Genomic DNA, 17,602 nt, shown 5'->3' on the forward strand with positions numbered 1-17,602 from the left:
CAAGTCCCGCCCTACAAGCGACAGGGAGCAGGAGACAACACGTCTTTATTAGGCAAGTCTGGAGGCCAGAAAGGAAGGGCCCCCGGGGAGGGAGACCAGGGGTCGGGAGGGTTGGGGCGACGGGGCCAGCCCGTGTATGGCTGGGACTGGGCCTAGCCTCGCTCACAGATGACCTCGACGACACTGGGTTCCATGGGCACTGGGTCCGGGCAGCGAAGGGCAGCTGAGGCCACCACTTCATCCAACAGCAGGTGCACAAGCTCTTCATCAGCCACGAAGCGCCACAGGTAGAGCTGTAGGAAGTGACAGTCCACCTGTACCTGCTGCAGGCCAAAGCGCCCAAAGGTGCGCAGCCGCACACACTCCAGCAGCGTCTTCAGGCTGATTTTGATGATGCCTGTCAGTACTGACACCTGCAGGCAGGGAAACAGTGATGCAGATCCCCACCAGCAGGTGTTGGGGAGGGGTTCTGGACCCCTGAGAAAGGGAACCCACGTTCTGGGCCAGGGCCAGGAAGACAATAAGATGCCAGTAGCTGTGATGGGGTAGAAAATCTCAGGACCCAAGTTAAGAGGGAGAAAATATACAATGTTGGCACAATCATCTGGAGGGGAGCAGACAGGGAGGGCCGAGCAGACAGAGAGGGCCTAGCAATCAGAGGCAGAGATGGGGGTCAGCACTGACATGGGGAGGGGTAATGTTTACTAACTTAGCACCAAGTCCCTGAGTGTGGGCTGGGTGGGGGCAGAGAGCACACTGTGAATAGAAATCCCCAGGGAAGACCCAGAACTATGGTGGGGACAAGGACAAGGGCCAAATAGGCATACTTGATTGTCACCCAGGTTGGGAGCACACCAAGGTCAGGGAAGAGGGTTATGAGATGGTGATGGTGGGGCTCTGGATGACCACTCACTCCTAGAAACAGCCCTCAGAAACAGAGACTGGGGGACAGAGACCTAGGGCTCCCTAGGCCAATGTGGGGCTGCTTCAGCCAAACTTCCCAAGGGGACCTGGGAAGGTAGGGACACCAGGGACTTCGGACCTTATTGAATTCCACAGGGCTGAACACATCAATACGTTCAGAGAACAGCTTCTGGATGTTGCTCAAGAGGTTGGTGTCCATTGGGGCACTGGATGGGGGGAGACAAGCAATCAGAGCCCACCCTGCACGCCCATCCTCCTTTGTCCATCCCACCTGGGGCTACCCTGACCAGCCAGACCTGGGTGTATAGCTGGGGGCATAGCGGCCCTGCTGCCGAGAGCTGCTGTAAACGGAGAAGGTCCTCTTGCTAGAGTCGCTGCTCTGAGCCTTCCGAACACCCTCCTCATATAGGAGCCCCACCTGGTGGTGGAAGGAGGAGCTGCAATGAAGCCAGGGCATGGGGAACATCCAGCCCACCAGGCACCCTAGGGAAGGACCACGGATGCCCTAAGTTACACACTCACTTGTTACAAGAATTACATATGTTATAAGAGCCACAGGGTAGTTCGGGCCTATACCCAGTCAGTACCCAGTCACTATTTGCAGAACCAGTGGAGCAGGGCAAAGGTGGGCCATAAGAGTTGATACTAGGGCCCAATCTTCAGTGCCAACCCTGCCCTGATTTCCTGGGTGACTCTGGGCCTCAGCTTCCTCCTAGGTGGAATGGGGGTGACAATGCCACAATTCACGGCTGAGGAGGAAGAGGGCACTGCCTGACCCCCTGCTGTCTTGATCCTCAGAGGGTTGTTCCTCAGCACCCCACCTGCATCAGGGCTCCCCCGGCCAGCCCAGAACAGCACCTGCACATCAATAGCTGTCGTGTCCTCCACCACCCGCTTCATGACAGCACGCACATTCCGAGGCTCCAGGGTACTGAGCCAGTCCCGCGTCTCCACACTCTTGCGTAGCATCTGTGATATAACCAGGCCCTGCACCTTCACATAGTGGGTCAGCAGCCGCCGCGCCGTCTCCCTGGCCTCCGCACACAGTGTGCTCACAGGCGTCACTGGAGACTGGTCCTGAGCCAGGGATGCAGAGGACAGACAAGCAGTGGGTACTGGGGGAGGCTAAGCTGGGCACAGGCAGCCCTGACCATAAGGGTACTGCCCAGCCTCCTGCAGTCCTAGCATCAGCATCCCCTACCCTGCTATGAGCTAGCAGTTCACCTGCACCAGAAACTGTTCATCGGTGAGGGTGAGGATGTAGGAGATGGTGGCTGTCTCGTAGTCCAGGCAGAGGCGGGAGAGCAGCAGGAGCAGGGCAGGTGGCGTGGCACCCCCCTTCTCCCCAGGGCTTTCACAGAAGCTCTGAGCTGTCTGGCACATGGAGCGGATGAAGCCCACGATGAGGCCCTCCCGGACGCCCTGGCTGCAGAACTCACCCTGTGAGGAGGAGGGGCCCAGATACACAGCAGGTCCTGTTTTCCAGGCAGGGGCTGCTAGTGACCCTCTACTGGGACACTAAATGCCCTGGCTCCTCTCCAAGGGACAGCTTCACCCTGCATTCCAGTACCCCAGATCAGCTCCCCTGCATGGGGAGGGAGTGCAGGGGGGCAAAGCCAGCACTGTGGACCTTGCTTGCAGATGCCCTCATCCAAGCCTTCCCCACCCCTCCAGGCTGTGCCAGCCTTCCTCAAGACAAACTAAAACCACTTTCAGAGTGCCTGGGCAACGACTGTGTGCCCTGGTAGCTGCCAGCCTGCATGCAGGATGAACAAAAGAATGCCCAGAAAAAGAAAAAAAAAGAATGCACAGGGAAAAGCCGTACCCGGAAGTAGGGCTTGTTGGAGAAAGACACCTCCTTGGCAGTGAAGAGGTGCACAGAGGCCAGCGAGGCCTTAATGTGGCTCAGGATGGAGCTGGCCACGTTGGCCAGCAACTCAGCCAGGCCGGGGCCTTCCTTCCCAGCCATTCGAGGCGCGGCCAGCGCCTGCCGCACATCAGTCAGGCAGCCCAGGAAGGCTGCCTGCAGGCCCTGCAGGTGGTGGCCCAGGCGTTCGCGGGCCACTCGCTCCACGATCTCTGTGGCAGCCTCCGCCAGCCCGGCAGCGGCCAGCAGGGCCCCAGGTGCCCGCAGGCGCCGGTGGAAGCGGTCCAGCGCCCGCACCAGCAGGGAGTTGTCACCGCCACCTTGCTCCTGCGCCAGCCGCCGCTCCACCAGCGCAAAGTAGCGGCTGCCCAGCTCCCGGGCAAAGGCTGCCAGTTTCTCGGCACCTGCTGGGCCCTGGGCCGCAAACAGCTCCTGGTAGGCCGCCGCCACCTGACAGAGGCCACCGACGAAGCCGCTGCCGCCATGGTCAGTGAACTCTAACACGTCTGGGGCCGGAGGGGAGGGTCCCAGCTCCGCCTCCAGGCTTCTCAGCTCCTCCTCCAGCCGCCCTCGCGCGTGTGCCAGGAACTCCTCGCACAGCTCCTCCGCAGGCTCACCCAGGGCCAGCAGCAGCTCCACGCACTCTGCTTGCTCTGGGGCGCCCGAGCCGCCCTCCCTGCGGGGAGGGAGATGCAGGTGAAGGGCAGGAAGATAGAATTCGGGGGGATGGGAGCAGACCCAGGTGCCCAGCGAGGGTGGCAATGAGAACCCTGGGCCCACACCTGAAGCGCTGCCGTAGTTGCTGGGCTAGGCGAGCCGTGATGACCTGGCAGTCGTCCTGGATGGCGCGGAAAGACGGCAGGTGCTGGTACTGCTGCAGCACGGCCCGCGCGCGTCCCTGGTAGCGCACCGCCTGCCCGTAGGCGCCCAGCTCCACGCACTTGGTGAGGCGTGAGGGCAGCTCGAAGAGGAACTGCAGCTTCCGTAACAGCGCGTGGACCCCTGGGGGGACAGGGGGAGATGGTGTTAGCCCCAAAGCCCCGAGGGTGGCCCATTTTAGCCCCAGCTCTGGGGTGCGGCCCACCTGCCAGCTTGGTGATGCGCTCGTGACGGTCCTGCAGCGTGGCACTGATGCGCGCGCTGAATTCTGTGATCACTGCCATGTTGGTGGCCAGCCGGTCCATCTCGTCCTCCATCTTCCGGAAATCGTTCTTCATCTTCCGAATGGTGTCTAGGAGTGCAGGAGCGCAGGAGAGGGAAAAGCGGTTGAGGAGGGGCCCAGGCAGAACACTCAGCTTGAGACCACGGCCAAATGCCCTCACACACCCTCACCCCACTTCCCAAGCGCGCCTGAGCCCACTCTAGGGTCACACTGATGATTCGGTGATTGAAAAGGGTTGCAGTGGTGCGTGGTCACTGGAAATGGGGGTGAGGTGTCATTATGTCAGTGCAGCAGATGTTTTCTGAGCACCCCTTGTGTGCTCCTAGCCCTGGTGCAGTGGGGAGATGGCCCATGATATGACAGCCCTTGCTCCCAGAAGACACCCAGATCCAAAGGAGGGCACAGGGCACTTGGCAGGGACCTGTCTGCTCCTTCCCAGGGGCATCTTCCAGGCCCAGCACCCTGCCTGGCACCAGGAGACAATAAATACTTGTATGCCCTTATCTCCTTCCCAGACCTCCCAAACCCTCTCTCTCTGCCTTGTGGAACAAGGGTTTGGGGTTTGTTGTGCTTTTTGGATGTGTATATTCATGCTTTTCATCAAATTTGGGCAGGTTTTGCCCATTATTTCTTCATGTATTATTTCTGCTTTCTCCACTCACTCTGGCATCCCCATTATGCAGATGTGAGCACACTTGATGGTGTACCCCAGGTCCCTAAGGCTCTCTTCACTTTTCTTCATGCTTTGTTCTTTCTGTTCCTCACACTGAATAATTTCATCTAACCTGTGTTCAAGTCTGCTTGTTCTTTCTCTGCTTGTTCAAATCTGTAAAAGAGCCCCTCCAGCGATCTTTCATTTTAGTTGTTGCACCTTATCATTTCTATTTGGTTCTTTTGTTAAATAATTTCTTCTATTTGATATTCTGTATTTGGTGAAACAATCTCATTCCTTTCTTTAGTTTAGATATAGTTTACTTTAGGTCTCTGAATATACTCAAAATAGCAGATTTAAATCTCTGTAATAAATCCAATGTCTGGGCTTCTACAGAGTTTCTACTGAGTTTTTCCCCCTGTATGGGCCAGATTCCTGCTTTATTTGCATGTCCTATAAATTTTTGTTGAAAAAACAGATATATTAAATAACATGGCAAGTCTAGAAATCAGATTCTCTTCTCCTGTTTATTGTTGTTGCTGCTTGTTGCTGTTGTTTATTTTTCTGAGTTACTAAACCTGTACTAATTAGCTTCTGAATCAATTCTGTAAAGTCTGAATTCTTTGTTGTGTATAGCCACTAAAATACTTACTTGGTAAGCTTAGTGATCAGCTACTGATTGGACAGGAATTTCTTTAAATACCTGGAAACAATAAATCTCCTAGTATTTATTGAGGAGCTCTGTGTGTGGTATTGGGGCATACCTTAAACACTTAACCAGGAGGTTTATAACTCTGCCTCAGCTTTCACTTCCTGCTCGCACTGAGCCTGAAGGTGAGCCAGAGGTGAGAGCTTAGGGCATTCTCAGGTCCTTCTTAAAAGCATGTGTACTACCCTACATATGTTGGCCCTTCAAAATTACTAATATGTCAGAGCTTGTCAAAGCCCCTAGAGACATCTCATTCCTCAGCTTTTCCTTTTAAGCTTTTGGGCTAGTACTATTATTTGCCCCATGTATTATTCATCACTTCAGGGAGACACCACTTTTGCCTATAATTGTTTTTGACAAACAACTCTGGTGGGAGGCTTTTAGCACTGGGTGACCTCCAGGTCAAGACAAACCTACGGAGTGGAGTGAGTGTGTTAGGAAACCACCAGACAGGTTAAATAATGATAATTCTTTGGGCATGAGGCATTGAAACAGCTCCAGCTTTGTTCCATTCCTTCTAGTACTAGGAATATGGGCTATTTTTCAAGGTTACTGCAGAGATGGAGAGGAAATGGTGGGGCCAGGGCAAGTTAAAACATCTCAGGATTGCTACTTTTACCAAGATTCAGCTGTTTTTGTCAAATAAATGCTCCTGTGATTGCTGCACATCTTTGGTTAATTTTCAGAGTTCTGAGAAAGTTAATTCTAACTATTTTGGCCAGTTTTGGGGTTGCTTTCATGGAGGGGACATTTTCAAATGCACCTCCTCCACTATTTTTGCTGAGGTCATTCTGGACACCATGCCTGTTTGCGTAAATGAATTTTGCTGGAATGCAGCCATGCTGAGTCATTTATATTATCTCCAGTTGCTTTCAGGCTACAATGGTATCTAAGTAGTTCCAACAGAAACCAGATGGTCCACAAAGCCTAAAATATTTACTTTTTGGTCTTTTCAGAAAACCACCCCTGGCACATAGCCAATGCAGTCAGACCCTGCTCTGTTCTCTTGTTCTCCCTGCTCCATTCTCTTTTTCTCCCTGCTCCAGTCACAGCACTTTCCCAGGGCCTTTGCACAGGTTGTTTCCTTAGCCTGGGCCCCTCTGCCCCCAGATCCTCCCACTTTTCCACTGTTATCCCTCAGTCCATACCACCAGCATCTTGCAATAGCCTGTTGCAGTAGCCTTCTAATGGGTATCTCTGCCATCCTTGCCTCCCTATAGTCCAGTCTCAATAAAGTGGGCAGAGAGGTCCTTTTAAAACAGAAGTCAGGTCACCCCATTCTTCTGTTCCTCTCACTCAGAGTAAAGAGCAGGATCTTCATACCCACTTAGAAATCCCTACATAATCTGGCCCCCACTAACCCTCCACCCTAGTCATCTACCTCTCCTCCTCCCTTCCTCCTCCCAAACTCCCTGCTTCACTCTGAATACACCAGACACGTTCTCTCTTCAGAATTCTTGTTCCTGCTGTTTCGTCCCCCAAATTCTCCTCCCCACAGCTGGCTCTTCCTCACCAAGGCCCTGCTCAAAGGTTACCACCTCAGAGGTGCCTTCTCATACTTACCCTAAAGATGGACACCCCCCCCCCCACATTACTCTTTTCCTCTTACTGTTTTTTCTTATAGCACGTACTACTACTTTTATTTGTGTGTTCACTTATTGTCTGTCTTCCCAACTAGAATGTGGGCTCCAGGCAGGAGCTTGATCTAGTTGGTTCACTGTTAGATTCCCAATATGCAGAGAAGCCCTTGGCAAAAAAGGAAGGAAAAAAAAAAAAGCATTCAGTGATTATTTCTTTAAGGAATATAAGACTCTAAAGTCTTTATAGATTTAGAACCCCTAACTCCAACACTCACTTTCTAATTTTCTCCTTTTCTTAGGAAAAAAGGTAAAAAACCAAATCATCCCTATTAAGAAGAGCTAAGTGTCAAACTATTATACATATTCTAACAAATGGAAAATGTAATGTTGGCAAAATTCCTGGAGAAATTTCTCAGCATAGGAATTATACTTTCTTGCTGTTTGATGCTGATATTAATATTAACAAATAGAAGGGCACGTACTCATAGAACCTGCTTCAAATCAGGTAAGAGAACGATGACTGTGTGTTACTACACCCACCATTGTGACGTGAGCAGAATGAGAGGTGTGAGAATGCACCCCACAGAGGTTCATGGGACATTCCCACAGACTACAGGTAGACCCTCCAGATCTGCCTCTAGGACTAGTACGTGTGGGTCCAAAATTATTACAAAAGTCTGAGCAGTGCATGTCACCAACAGAGGACAGAAGCTAGTGCAGATGATAGCTGAATGCTGTCTAGCACTGTCTTGAATAAAAGGGACAGAAGGGGAAGAAGCCCTTTACTTGATCTTCATCCCTTACTGTCATAAGTTTTCAGTCTCTTTGCTTCATTAAAAAAAAAAAAAAAAAAAAAAAGAGCTCTTTCAGCCATCTTGGAGACTGTGGAAACCTGCTGGGAACAGGACTTCTAAACCAATAAACATGTCTGGAAGGCTGTGGTCCAAGGCCATTTTTGCTGGCTATAAGAGGGGTCTCCGGAACCAGAGGGAGCACACGGCTCTTCTTAAAATTGACGGTATTGATGCGCGAGATGAAATTGAATTCTATCTAGGCAAGAGATGTGCTTGTGTGTACAAAGCAAAGAACAACACATTAACTCCTGGTGGAAAACTGAACAAAACCAGAGTAATCTGGGGAAAGGTAACTCGTGCTCATGGAAACAGTGGCATAGTTCATGCCAAATTCTGAAGCAATCTTCGTGCTAAGGCCACTGGACACAGAATCCATGTGATGCTGTACCCCTCAAGGATTTAAACTTATTGAAAAGTAAATAAACAAAAGTATGGATTTGTTAAAAAAAAAAAAAAGAAGAAGAAGAAGGGGAGAAGGGGAAAGGAATGAAGGAAGGAGAGAGGTAGGAAGGAAGAAAAGGAAAGAAGAGAAGAGAGAGAAAGACATAAGCTCATCATCAAGGCAGACGTGAACCAAAGAAGAACAATGCCACTAATGAGCGAAACTAACCTTACTGAGGCACCCTTAGTGTCGGAGAGTCTAAGTGTTTCAGATAAATTCATTTTTTTTTTAAATTTCATTTTGTCCTTTCTCTCCTTTGGTCCTCAAAACAACCCTCTGAGAACAGTTATTACCTCTATAGCCATCAGATCACAAATGCTCTCAGAGAAAGAGGTGACAGTGGATTAATGTCAGGGCAGGACTGGAATCTGGGTCTGCTCCATCTAAATCCTCTGGCTTCCCCAACACAGGAGTAACTGGGCGATGTGGGTCTGCAAGGAGTATCCCAGTAAGAATCACCTGTGGCTGAGATGAACTTGTTGTAGTTCTCATAGACCAGGGTCTGCATGTCGCTGTCTAGAGCCCGGATCTGCCGCACCATGTCCGTCTCACTGTCCATCAGCTGAGCCAGTGGGCACTCTCTACGCAGCTGGAGGAAATTGGGTGGTTAGTGTTCAGGACAGGGGGCACTCATGTCCCCCAGCCTTGCCCCTAACTGGGAAGGCTTTTAGTGCAAGAAAACCCTGATTTCCCTCCTCCTCCATTGACAGTAATCTCAGACATGGAGCCTGTAAGCGGCATAGCTCAGGAGTTGCCAAGTTAGACCCTTTTGGGATTTGTCAGCATTTGAAATCCGCAGATTTAGCCAAGGCCCAGTCCTACGCCTGTCTGCGCCTGGGCCACGCTCCTATCTCGGGTCTCATACGATCGATCAGCCCAGGAGACTGCAGACTTCTCACTATCTCAGGTCAGTCCACGTCTGCCCACGCCCCCTTAAACTCCAGCTCTGACCCTACTGCCCGACCGAGGGTCGTCCTGCTTTTATGAACCCCTGCTTCCCTCACCCCCGCAACGTCTCAGGCATTATCTGTGGGGTGCAATATATCGGGGGTCTGGTCCCCTTACCCATACACACACCTTGTCCAGATACACTTCCGGGTCGAAGTGCGCCCCGTTGAGATCCGTCGGGTCCAGGGGGTCCGGCCCCACGGGGCGCCCCGCAGCCTCCCCCTCTGAGAGGCCGTAGTAAAGCTTCAGCATCCCATGCGCCTTCCGCCGACGCTCCGGAGCCTCCGCTTCGGGCCCCTCCAGGGAGTCCCCAGGTCCAGACCCAGGGCCAGGCCCAGCGGCTGCGGCCGCCATGGCTCCAACTGCAGCCCACGGGCGTGAGGCTGGGCAGGAGTCGGGGAGGAGGCACTTCCGGGAGCCATAAAGTTGTTGTTGAAACGAGGCAGTCCTTCAGGTGAAACGTCCCCCTGCAGCCTTAGTCCTTCGAGATTAGAGTTCCCCCCTAGTCTTTCCTCTCTGAGCGAAGAGGTTCCGGAAGAGCCCTGGGGTCCCCCAGCTTCTCAGGTGGGAGGATTCTGTGGAACTGGTCGGGTTACTCTCTTCTCAGAAGGAGAGCGGGGCGTGGCTCCCAACCCCGCACCCCTGCAGGCAAGGTCTCAGGGAATATGTCCCTAGATGCAGTGGACGGAATGCAGGCCATGGAGCCAGAGACCACGTGCCTGGCATCCTGCCACTGCCTTGTTACTGGGGCCACGGCTTAGCTTCCCCATTGGGGTATGTATTTCACAAGGGGGCTTTGAGGATTAAATGTATGTACAGTACCGCACAGTGACTCTACCGTAGTGTTTCTCAAGCCTGGTCCTCTGATGTGGATCAGAATTGCCTTCAGAATTACCTTTGGCGCGTTGCAGACTCTGGGCTCCCTTCAGACCTAGCTTCTTTTTAAAAATCCTCAAGTAGTTTGGGTGCACTTGAATTTGATAACTATTATACCGTGCTGATAAGGCACACTTGGCAGATGTTAAGTGACTGATGAGATGTGTCCAGTGAGAGGCTGGGTGGAGATGTTGAGGATAATTCCCAGGTTTCTGATTTGGACAAAGGTACAGCTGTTCAACGAGGTGAAGAGCTGAAGATAGGGAAAGATTTGGAGGTCAAATTGAAACATGCTGATTTTGAATGGATGAAAAGGAGAAAAAGACTGTGAATGTGGCCTTTCAAACATTACTTATGATGGGCTGGGGGGCCAGGGGTGGAAATAGAAACAACTTTATTCTTCCACAGGGATCCTTCGAACCAAACACAGCCACACTGTAAGCTGCTGCTTTTTTTTTTCCTTCATTTTTAAATGGTTGAAAAATATAATAGTGACATTTCACGACGTGAAAATTATATGACATTCGTATTTATGTCCATAAATAAAGTTTTATGGGAACATATCCATACCCACTTGTTTACATCTTATCAATGCCTGCTTTTGCACTACTGCAGTAGAACTGAGTGGTTGCAACAGAGACCATATGGCTGGCAAAACCTAAAACATTTACTATCTGCTCTTTCACAGGAAAAGTTTGCTGACCTCTGAAACTATGGGATGTTCAGAAGCTGTATAAAATATATACATTTAGCTTATGAAGCTACAATCTTAAGAAAAATGAAGTAAAGAGTATATTTAGATCTACTCCAAGAAATTTATACTTTAAAAAAAAGTTGCAGAATACTGTTAAGAAAAATTAACCAAAATTTGGAATAAAGACAAAGAGTGTAGCAGGGCCTTCCAAAGTCATACTGGGGCATTGTTTCACAAGCCCACCCAAGAATTAATTACTCATAGAACTGTACATTTGTTTGATTTTTTTAAATTTAGATATTATCCCAGAGAGATGCACATTTCTATCTGGTTGGGAAATAACCTCAAAATTTAGTTTTTATTGCCCTGTAGGACATCAACCAATTTTGGATCTAACCTAGTCACATTCTAACATTCTTCTTTAAATGTGTATCAATATCTAGCTCCTCAAGATGTGTTAACTACCTTACTGAGGGGGAACACGTTCACTGATGAGTTAATACATCTTAGTTATGCATTTATTCTTTATTTAGATACTGTGTTTTTAACTTTTTGAAAAGCATACTTTGACAACACATACGGTGTGATTTTATTTTTTTAATTCTGCATGTAGATGTACATGTAGGTGTATGAAGTTACATCAAGAAGGGACCCAAAAGGTGCCCACTCACCAAACTGCTGAAGGGGTTATGTCTGTAGGGGTGGAGGTGGAGGCAGGAGACTGTTACATTTTCCCCTATATGCTTGTGTATGATGCAAATCTTTGACAAGAACGTATTCATACACTACTTGGATTTTTTTGAATAGCATTGAGGTAGGAGCCCTAATATATGAAAGTCCATTTGCATTCAAATGAGAACTAAGGGGCAGTTGTTTCAACAGTGTGACCAAGACTGGGCATTAGGGCACCAGGCAGCACCCCTTTAATGTGTTAAGCTGGGGGTCTGAGGGTCTGATGTGATTAATGACATGGGGCAGCAATAACTGGTGGGGTCAGGCTCTTACCCTACCACTTTGAGGCAGGAGACTTCAGGTCTTGGCCTGACCTGGGACTTAACTTCTGAGGCAGGAGGCAATGGGGCTGGCCAAATTCAACATCAATTCTTCTACCTTAGTTCCTGGAAGCATGCATGTTTTCTGACTTATTTTGTTGACAATCCTGAATTCTCACCTCCTTTGTCGTGTGCAGAGGGAATGTTTCCTCTTGGCTTCTAACTGTCCCTGCACTTTTCACATTCTTGGGCAGAACTGGATCTTAGTGTCAGTACTGATTCCCTCACTCATTAGTTGTAAAAACTTGAGCTGGCAATCCCTCTCTGTGCCTCAGACTCACGTAGAAAATAGGATTTGTGCCACCAGTCCCAGCTTTCTCGTGGGATTCCTGGAATGGTAGAGGTGATGGGTGTGAAAATGCTGAGGGCTGGAAGGTGGCAGAGAGGGAGAGCTGCCAGCATCATGTGCTGGAAGAACACCTGGGGAGGTGGAAAAGCCTGTTGCTCTCCAGGTCACACCCAGGAGGGTACAGGGAAGGTCCTAGGACAGCTATCCCTTCCCTTAGTTCCTCCCCATTAGGGTTTAGAACAAATACTTGGAGCCTGTGATCCAGCCCAGGCCTGCCCTCACCTGGTTATGCCCTCCAGTTACACCGAAGAGGTTTTATTAGGAGAGATGACACTAGTCTCTCATCTGTCTAAGACTTGCTGTGGACCTGCCACGTGCCCCTGCACTCTTCTGAGCCCCAGGTCTTCACCTATAGAATGTGTCCACACCACCTCCTGTGTGGAACTGTTGAGAGGACTCGGTGAGAAGATTCGCACAAGAGCACAGAGGCTGTGGGCTGGGATGGTGAGGAACACTGTCCCTCACGCAACATGATATGCCCCACTGCTCTGCACCTTTAGCTCACCACCCCTCCACAATTCAGGGCTGCCCTGGCCATCCATGAAACATTCCTGTATTGGCTGGAACCAGCCTGTGTTCTAGAATCTTGTCCCCTATAATGTCCTCAATTCTAGAATCCTACTGCTATTCCAGACTGTGTATTCTAGAACCAGAGGGGTGGGCTGATTTTCCTGGCAGTGTCTGCTTGTTCAAGCTCTGCCGGCTGACCTGAATTTGTGCTACTGCCAGGATGCGGTGGAGGGACCGCCTGGCCGTGCTCTTCTTCCCCCAGGGCATGATTCTCACCTTGGCTGCATTGATGCTCTTCTTCATACACCTGAGCATCTTTGCCAGTGATGTGCACAACTTCTACGTCACCCACAACTATGACCGCATGAGCTTCCGCTACACAGTTGTCCTGATGGTAGGCCAGAGCAGGGGCTCAAGGGCTGTTCAAGGGGGGCCCAGGGGCTGATGGAAACCCCACTGTTGTGTCAGGGGGCCACTCTCCCACTGGATGGGGTCTACAGTTCTCCAAGGTGATCAGCATCTGCTGGGCCGCCATGGGGTCACTCTATGCAGAGATGACAGATGACAAGTTTCTTCGATGCTTTTCCCTGACCATCCTGAGTGAGTAGGGGAGGGGCTGTATTCTGGGGGAGGGGAGCTTTGGAACCCTAAGACGCAGCAAGGAGGGGGCAGGGAAGGCTGACAGGGGCTCTCTCCTCTTCCCAGTACTCAATGGAGCCATGTTCTTCAACCGCCTATCTCTGGAATTTCTGGCCATCCAGTACCGGGAGGAGAACCACTGAGGCCTGGGGACCAGGCTGAGAAGGGGAAGGAAAAGGCTGCTTCAGGTGTTTTAATAAAGTCTGTCATTTATTTCCACCTGACAGTTCCTTTGTTGGGTGGGGGGTCGGGGTGGAAGGCTGGAGAACCAGGGGAAGCAGATCAAGACAAACGCTTGAACTGCAGGGACCCCAGGCCAAGCCTGCAGCCACTCTGGTGGACTTGGCTTTGGGCCTGGAATCTTAGTGTCTCAGGCTTGAGGGAAAGGAGCAGAGAAGGGCCCCAGACTTCCCCCCTCGCTTAAGCCCCCAAGTCTTAGACTGGACCAGCCATAAGCAAGGGCTCAGGAGGGACCCACACGGATGTGAGGGTTCATGAGCGGGTCCAGGTTGGGATCACTGTCAGCTGCGGCCCGGCCCAGGCGAGACATGAGGGCAAGGAGGGCCAGGAAGCCCAGCAGCCCCAGCAGCAGCAGCAGCCCCGCCCGCTGGAGCAGGGTCAGCGGCCGCTTACGAGACCCAGCCCGGCTCCTGGGGGGATGAGGGGAAAGTCAGGTCAGGCCTCCAGTCCCCGGTGGCCCCAGCTATGGAGCGCATCTTCTGGCCCCCGCGCCACCATCCCTGAGTGGTGTGTGCTGTGAGGATGGCTGCCCCTGCACCTGCCCACTACAAGGGGGACTGTGCAGCTGAGGCCACAGCTGTGTTCTCAGAACTGGAATGTGTCAGGCATAAAGTGAGTCAAAGATTGGGTGGTGTCAGAGCAGGAAGGGGCCTCAAAGAGCCTGAGTCAAAACCTCACGTGTAGCAGGCAAAGAAACAGCCTGGAGAGGGGCAGACCCAAGACTTCTACTGCCAAGCCAAGGCCTCTGTGCATAGCCCAACACCAGGTCCCATTACCACCCAGAACAAGCCCCTTTGGTCATGAAATCATCCTGCCAGGGCCACTGGCTCTCACTTCCTCTCCTCCCCCTTCCTGATATCCTGCCCTACCTGACTCCACGTACCTGAGCAGCTGGGCCAGCCAGCCCAGGGCAGGCCGGCGACGGTACTTGTCATCATCACAGTCCCCATGGAGGCCTGATGCTCGGTCATCATCCCGCGTGTCATACACCTTCCTTGGGGCTGAGGCTGCAAGAACAGAGCCATCAACATCCACAGGGTCAGGAAAACTGGCCCAAGGGGTAGGGGTAGGGGGTGCGGGAGATCCCGGCCCTTCTCAGCCTGACTCCACACAAACCAGCCTACTCCTGTTCTATCCCCTTTTGGCCTGGAGCAGCTCTGGCTCACCGTGAGTCAAAGGCTCAGGACTGCCCACGTGGATCACCGTGTGCTGCTCAGGCCGGCTCGGGGAAGTGGGAGGCCGGGGAACTTGGCTGTAGAAGGTCGGGGCAGCAGAAGTGCTGGCTACTGCCTCTTGTTCGGGGCTCCCGCTGGCTGTGGTGGGAAGAGAGCTGTCAGCAGCGCAGGGAGATGAGGGCCAAAACAGCAGGGGTAGACTACCACTTACCATTAAAGCTGGACCAGTCGGAGAAGTCGGAAGTGTTTAGGGGCTCAGGCTCTGGGCTCACCACCTCATCAATCTAGAGGAAGGAACCTATGTCACCAGCCTGTCCAGTGCTGTTCCCACCCACCTGTCTGGCTCAGGTAGGACCCAGGGCAGACACACTCTCACCATAGGAAGGCCCAGTCCTGCCCGGGCCCAGTTGACCGTGGCCAGCTTCTCTCTCAGTGCAGAGGCCACAGGGCCAGCCAGGTTGGCTGGAGGGAAGATGGGACCACTGCAGCTGGGGCACTGGTAGCCAGCAGGTGCTGTGTTTCGGGGTAGCTGGGCGGCACGTTCATTGAGGCAGGCCCAGTGGAAGAGATCTTTGGGCCCATGAAATAGTGGAGGAGAGGCATGAAGAAAAAGACATTTAGGACCCCTAGCCAAGCAACAGCCCCCAGCCCACTGCAGAGATATATGCACATGCATGCGTAAGCCCAGGCCTTCTCCTTCCCGTCCTCACCCCAGGTTCAGTTCATCAGTATTTCCTAAGACTTTGGCCTTCCTTGTCACCGCTATCTGATTAAGTCAAGGCAGATGCTGCCAAGCTCCCCAGCACACTAGGGGGTGGGGATGAGTGGGAAGAAGATGCCACCTACACTTTCCATGAGTCCTCTCTGGACCTGCACTCATCACAAGCTCACTGGGCTAACAACTAATCAACAACCGTTTCAGAAAAGGTTCCTAGATGTATACATGGGCACACATATGCATGTACACATCCATGGGCACAGACATGTTTTCATATACACAAAGTCCAACACAAAGGCCATCCCCTGTATCCAAACTTACAGGCACGCTAACTCTCATATACACATCTATACACCCACGTGTGCTAACATTCAATTACCCTCACCCATGAATTCTCCTGCAACCCTACAACACACTGTGCTCATATGCTCACATTCAACATTTACCTATTCACTCACCCACAGTGCTAACGAACACACTAACACTTATGTAAAGACACAATACATACTAAACTCATACACAGATATACACACACTCACAGTGAGAAACACGTATGTGGAGCTCACTCTTTTACACTAGTTCCTTTAAAAAGTGGAGCTAAATCTCTTACATCAGAATCAAGGTTGTGACACATGGATCTGCCGACTTCTTTTAGCTGACATTACTGTGGGAACCTCAGTTCCTCTTTGTTTAATCTTGGAATCAGAAATGGATCCCGAATGGCTGAAAGCCCCCTGCTTTCAGCTCATTGATGGCACGGCCAGCTACTGCACATAGCCACAACCACACCCACAAGTTTGGCTCTCACTCAACCCTCGAGATTGGCAGGGAAGAAGCTAAGAGCTTTAAGTTTTAAGGAAAGACACTAACACTTAGGGAAAATGACTTGCTTGAGCTCACACTGAAGGTAAGTAACCTAGCTGGACCAGAATCTGGGACTTCAGCCTCCCAGGCTTGAGGGTCCCACTGTTCTGCTGCTTAGGGAGGGCCTGGAAACTGGTCATACTGAGCCTGTCCTGATGCCCCCAAAGTGCCCAGGCCTCACCATAACAGACGAGGCGGGTGGTCTCCCGCGTGGCCAGGGGTATGTTGCATAGGCGACAATTGGGGTTGTAGTCGCTATCTTGGAGCCACTGCAGATAGGACTGGACGATGCACTAGAATGGGAGAAAGAGGTCACAAACTGGAGCAGGAGCTTCACAGCCCATCTCCCGAAGGCCCAGATATCTCTTTTTCTCTCAACCCAGAAGAGATTCATCCTTCCGTTTGACCAATCAATGAACATTTATTGAACACATACTGTGTGTGTGCCTGACTGTCTTAAGGATTGGGGATATAGCAGTTGAACAATTAAGTCCTTGACCTCGTGGAGCTTCCATTCTAAAGCCAGGCCGTTATGAATTTGGAGGAAGTCAATGCCACCTGCCCACCCACTGCCCTGCTCAGTCGCTCCCCTGAACACTCACCTTGGCGTGATTGGCTACTAGGCAGTGCTCGCAGACGTTGACCCGGTGTTCGAAGCAGAATAGGTTGGTCACCTTCCTCTTGGGGCACTTGCAAAGCCCCATAGTCGACCCTGAGGAGAGGGTCTGAGTTGGTAGGGAGCCAGGTTCCGGTGGCTGCCACTACGCACTACTCAGCCCAGTTCGTTTCCACTCTTAACTGCCCTAAACACCTTTCGTATTCTCCCCAACCCCAAATTCCTGCCTACCGTACCTCTTCATTCGGAACCACGCCCCCTGAATAAATCCCGCCTCCGGAGACCCCACATTCCTCCAGTACCCCACCCCCGGCCAGGCCCCTCCATCAGTCCCTCCGATACCACCGGCCCCGCCCCCAAGGGGGCCCCTCCTGAGCCCCACCCCTTCCAAGCCCCGCCCCCACTTTCTCCACACACCCCACTTTCTCCACACACCCAACTCTCCGTATTACTAATCCGAGGCGGCACCGGTCCCCACGGGCGCGAGGGCTGGTGCGAGGTGCGGAAGGTCAGACCGCGCTCAGCCGAGCTCTCGCTCAGCTCACTTCAGCTCACTCCAGCTCAGAACGCTCCGATTATCCCTCCGCTGCCACGTCTCTTCCGGGTGCAGCGCGCACTGATGACGCCAGCGCGCCACTGGTCCCGCCCCTGTAGACGCTAGACGTGGAGGCGGGTGAAGAAGGGGTGATGAGAGCTCGGCGGCCCTCCCGCTCTACGTCACTTCCGCTTCC

At 52.0% G+C, this 17,602-nt stretch overlaps 3 protein-coding genes and 1 pseudogene across 4 annotated transcripts; 2 read left to right on the forward strand and 2 right to left on the reverse strand.

The window, feature by feature from the left end:
* Positions 1–28: 28 nt before the first annotated feature.
* Positions 29–9,833, reverse strand: VPS51 (VPS51 subunit of GARP complex). Of its 2 annotated transcripts, none has more exons than XM_064492140.1 (10): positions 9,268–9,833; positions 8,650–8,779; positions 3,876–4,022; positions 3,574–3,793; positions 2,750–3,467; positions 2,149–2,364; positions 1,783–2,001; positions 1,221–1,342; positions 1,043–1,130; positions 29–293 (listed from the first exon to the last, which is right to left on the reverse strand). In XM_064492140.1, the coding sequence occupies exons 1-10, from the start codon at positions 9,490–9,492 to the stop codon at positions 153–155; spliced, it is 2,226 nt and encodes a 741-aa protein (XP_064348210.1). In that variant the 5' UTR covers positions 9,493–9,833; the 3' UTR covers positions 29–152. The 2 variants fall into 2 exon arrangements, with proteins under 2 accessions (XP_064348210.1, XP_010994322.2); XM_010996020.3 differs by having other exon boundaries at positions 29–413; positions 9,268–9,829.
* LOC135322631 (large ribosomal subunit protein eL33-like) lies at positions 7,148–8,709 on the forward strand (annotated as a pseudogene).
* Positions 9,834–12,792: 2,959 nt separating the features above from the next.
* TMEM262 (transmembrane protein 262) lies at positions 12,793–13,443 on the forward strand. The gene is made up of 3 exons (XM_010996022.3): positions 12,793–13,013; positions 13,120–13,219; positions 13,325–13,443. The coding sequence occupies exons 1-3, from the start codon at positions 12,840–12,842 to the stop codon at positions 13,399–13,401; spliced, it is 351 nt and encodes a 116-aa protein (XP_010994324.1). The 5' UTR covers positions 12,793–12,839; the 3' UTR covers positions 13,402–13,443.
* Positions 13,444–13,449: 6 nt separating this feature from the next.
* Positions 13,450–17,497, reverse strand: ZFPL1 (zinc finger protein like 1). Its single transcript, XM_031448057.2, has 8 exons — positions 17,307–17,497; positions 16,858–16,967; positions 16,437–16,548; positions 15,050–15,243; positions 14,885–14,957; positions 14,665–14,811; positions 14,382–14,505; positions 13,450–13,908 (listed from the first exon to the last, which is right to left on the reverse strand). Exons 2-8 carry the CDS (start codon positions 16,957–16,959, stop codon positions 13,722–13,724), a joined length of 939 nt encoding a protein of 312 aa, XP_031303917.1. The 5' UTR covers positions 16,960–16,967; positions 17,307–17,497; the 3' UTR covers positions 13,450–13,721.
* Between the last annotated feature and the right edge of the window lie 105 nt (positions 17,498–17,602).

The sequence above is a fragment of the Camelus dromedarius genome, chromosome 12, assembly GCF_036321535.1.
Source record: "Camelus dromedarius isolate mCamDro1 chromosome 12, mCamDro1.pat, whole genome shotgun sequence".
NCBI lineage: Eukaryota > Metazoa > Chordata > Mammalia > Artiodactyla > Camelidae > Camelus > Camelus dromedarius.

Coding starts and splice junctions, on each gene's coding strand:
- ZFPL1 (XM_031448057.2), bottom strand. CDS start 16,959: ATGGGGCTTTGCAAGTGCCCCAAGAGGAAGGTGACCAACCTATTCTGC. Junction 14,506..14,664: donor TCCTGAGCCTTTGACTCACG/GTGAGCCAGAGC, acceptor CTGTTCTTGCAG/CCTCAGCCCCAAGGAAGGTG. Junction 13,909..14,381: donor TGGCTGGCCCAGCTGCTCAG/GTACGTGGAGTC, acceptor TCATCCCCCCAG/GAGCCGGGCTGGGTCTCGTA.
- TMEM262 (XM_010996022.3), top strand. CDS start 12,840: ATGCGGTGGAGGGACCGCCTGGCCGTGCTCTTCTTCCCCCAGGGCATG. Junction 13,014..13,119: donor GCTACACAGTTGTCCTGATG/GTAGGCCAGAGC, acceptor TGGGGTCTACAG/TTCTCCAAGGTGATCAGCAT. Junction 13,220..13,324: donor CTTTTCCCTGACCATCCTGA/GTGAGTAGGGGA, acceptor TCCTCTTCCCAG/TACTCAATGGAGCCATGTTC.
- VPS51 (XM_010996020.3), bottom strand. CDS start 9,492: ATGGCGGCCGCAGCCGCTGGGCCTGGCCCTGGGTCTGGACCTGGGGAC. Junction 2,002..2,148: donor ATGAACAGTTTCTGGTGCAG/GTGAACTGCTAG, acceptor TCCCTGGCTCAG/GACCAGTCTCCAGTGACGCC. Junction 1,343..1,782: donor CGACAGCTATTGATGTGCAG/GTGCTGTTCTGG, acceptor TTCCACCACCAG/GTGGGGCTCCTATATGAGGA.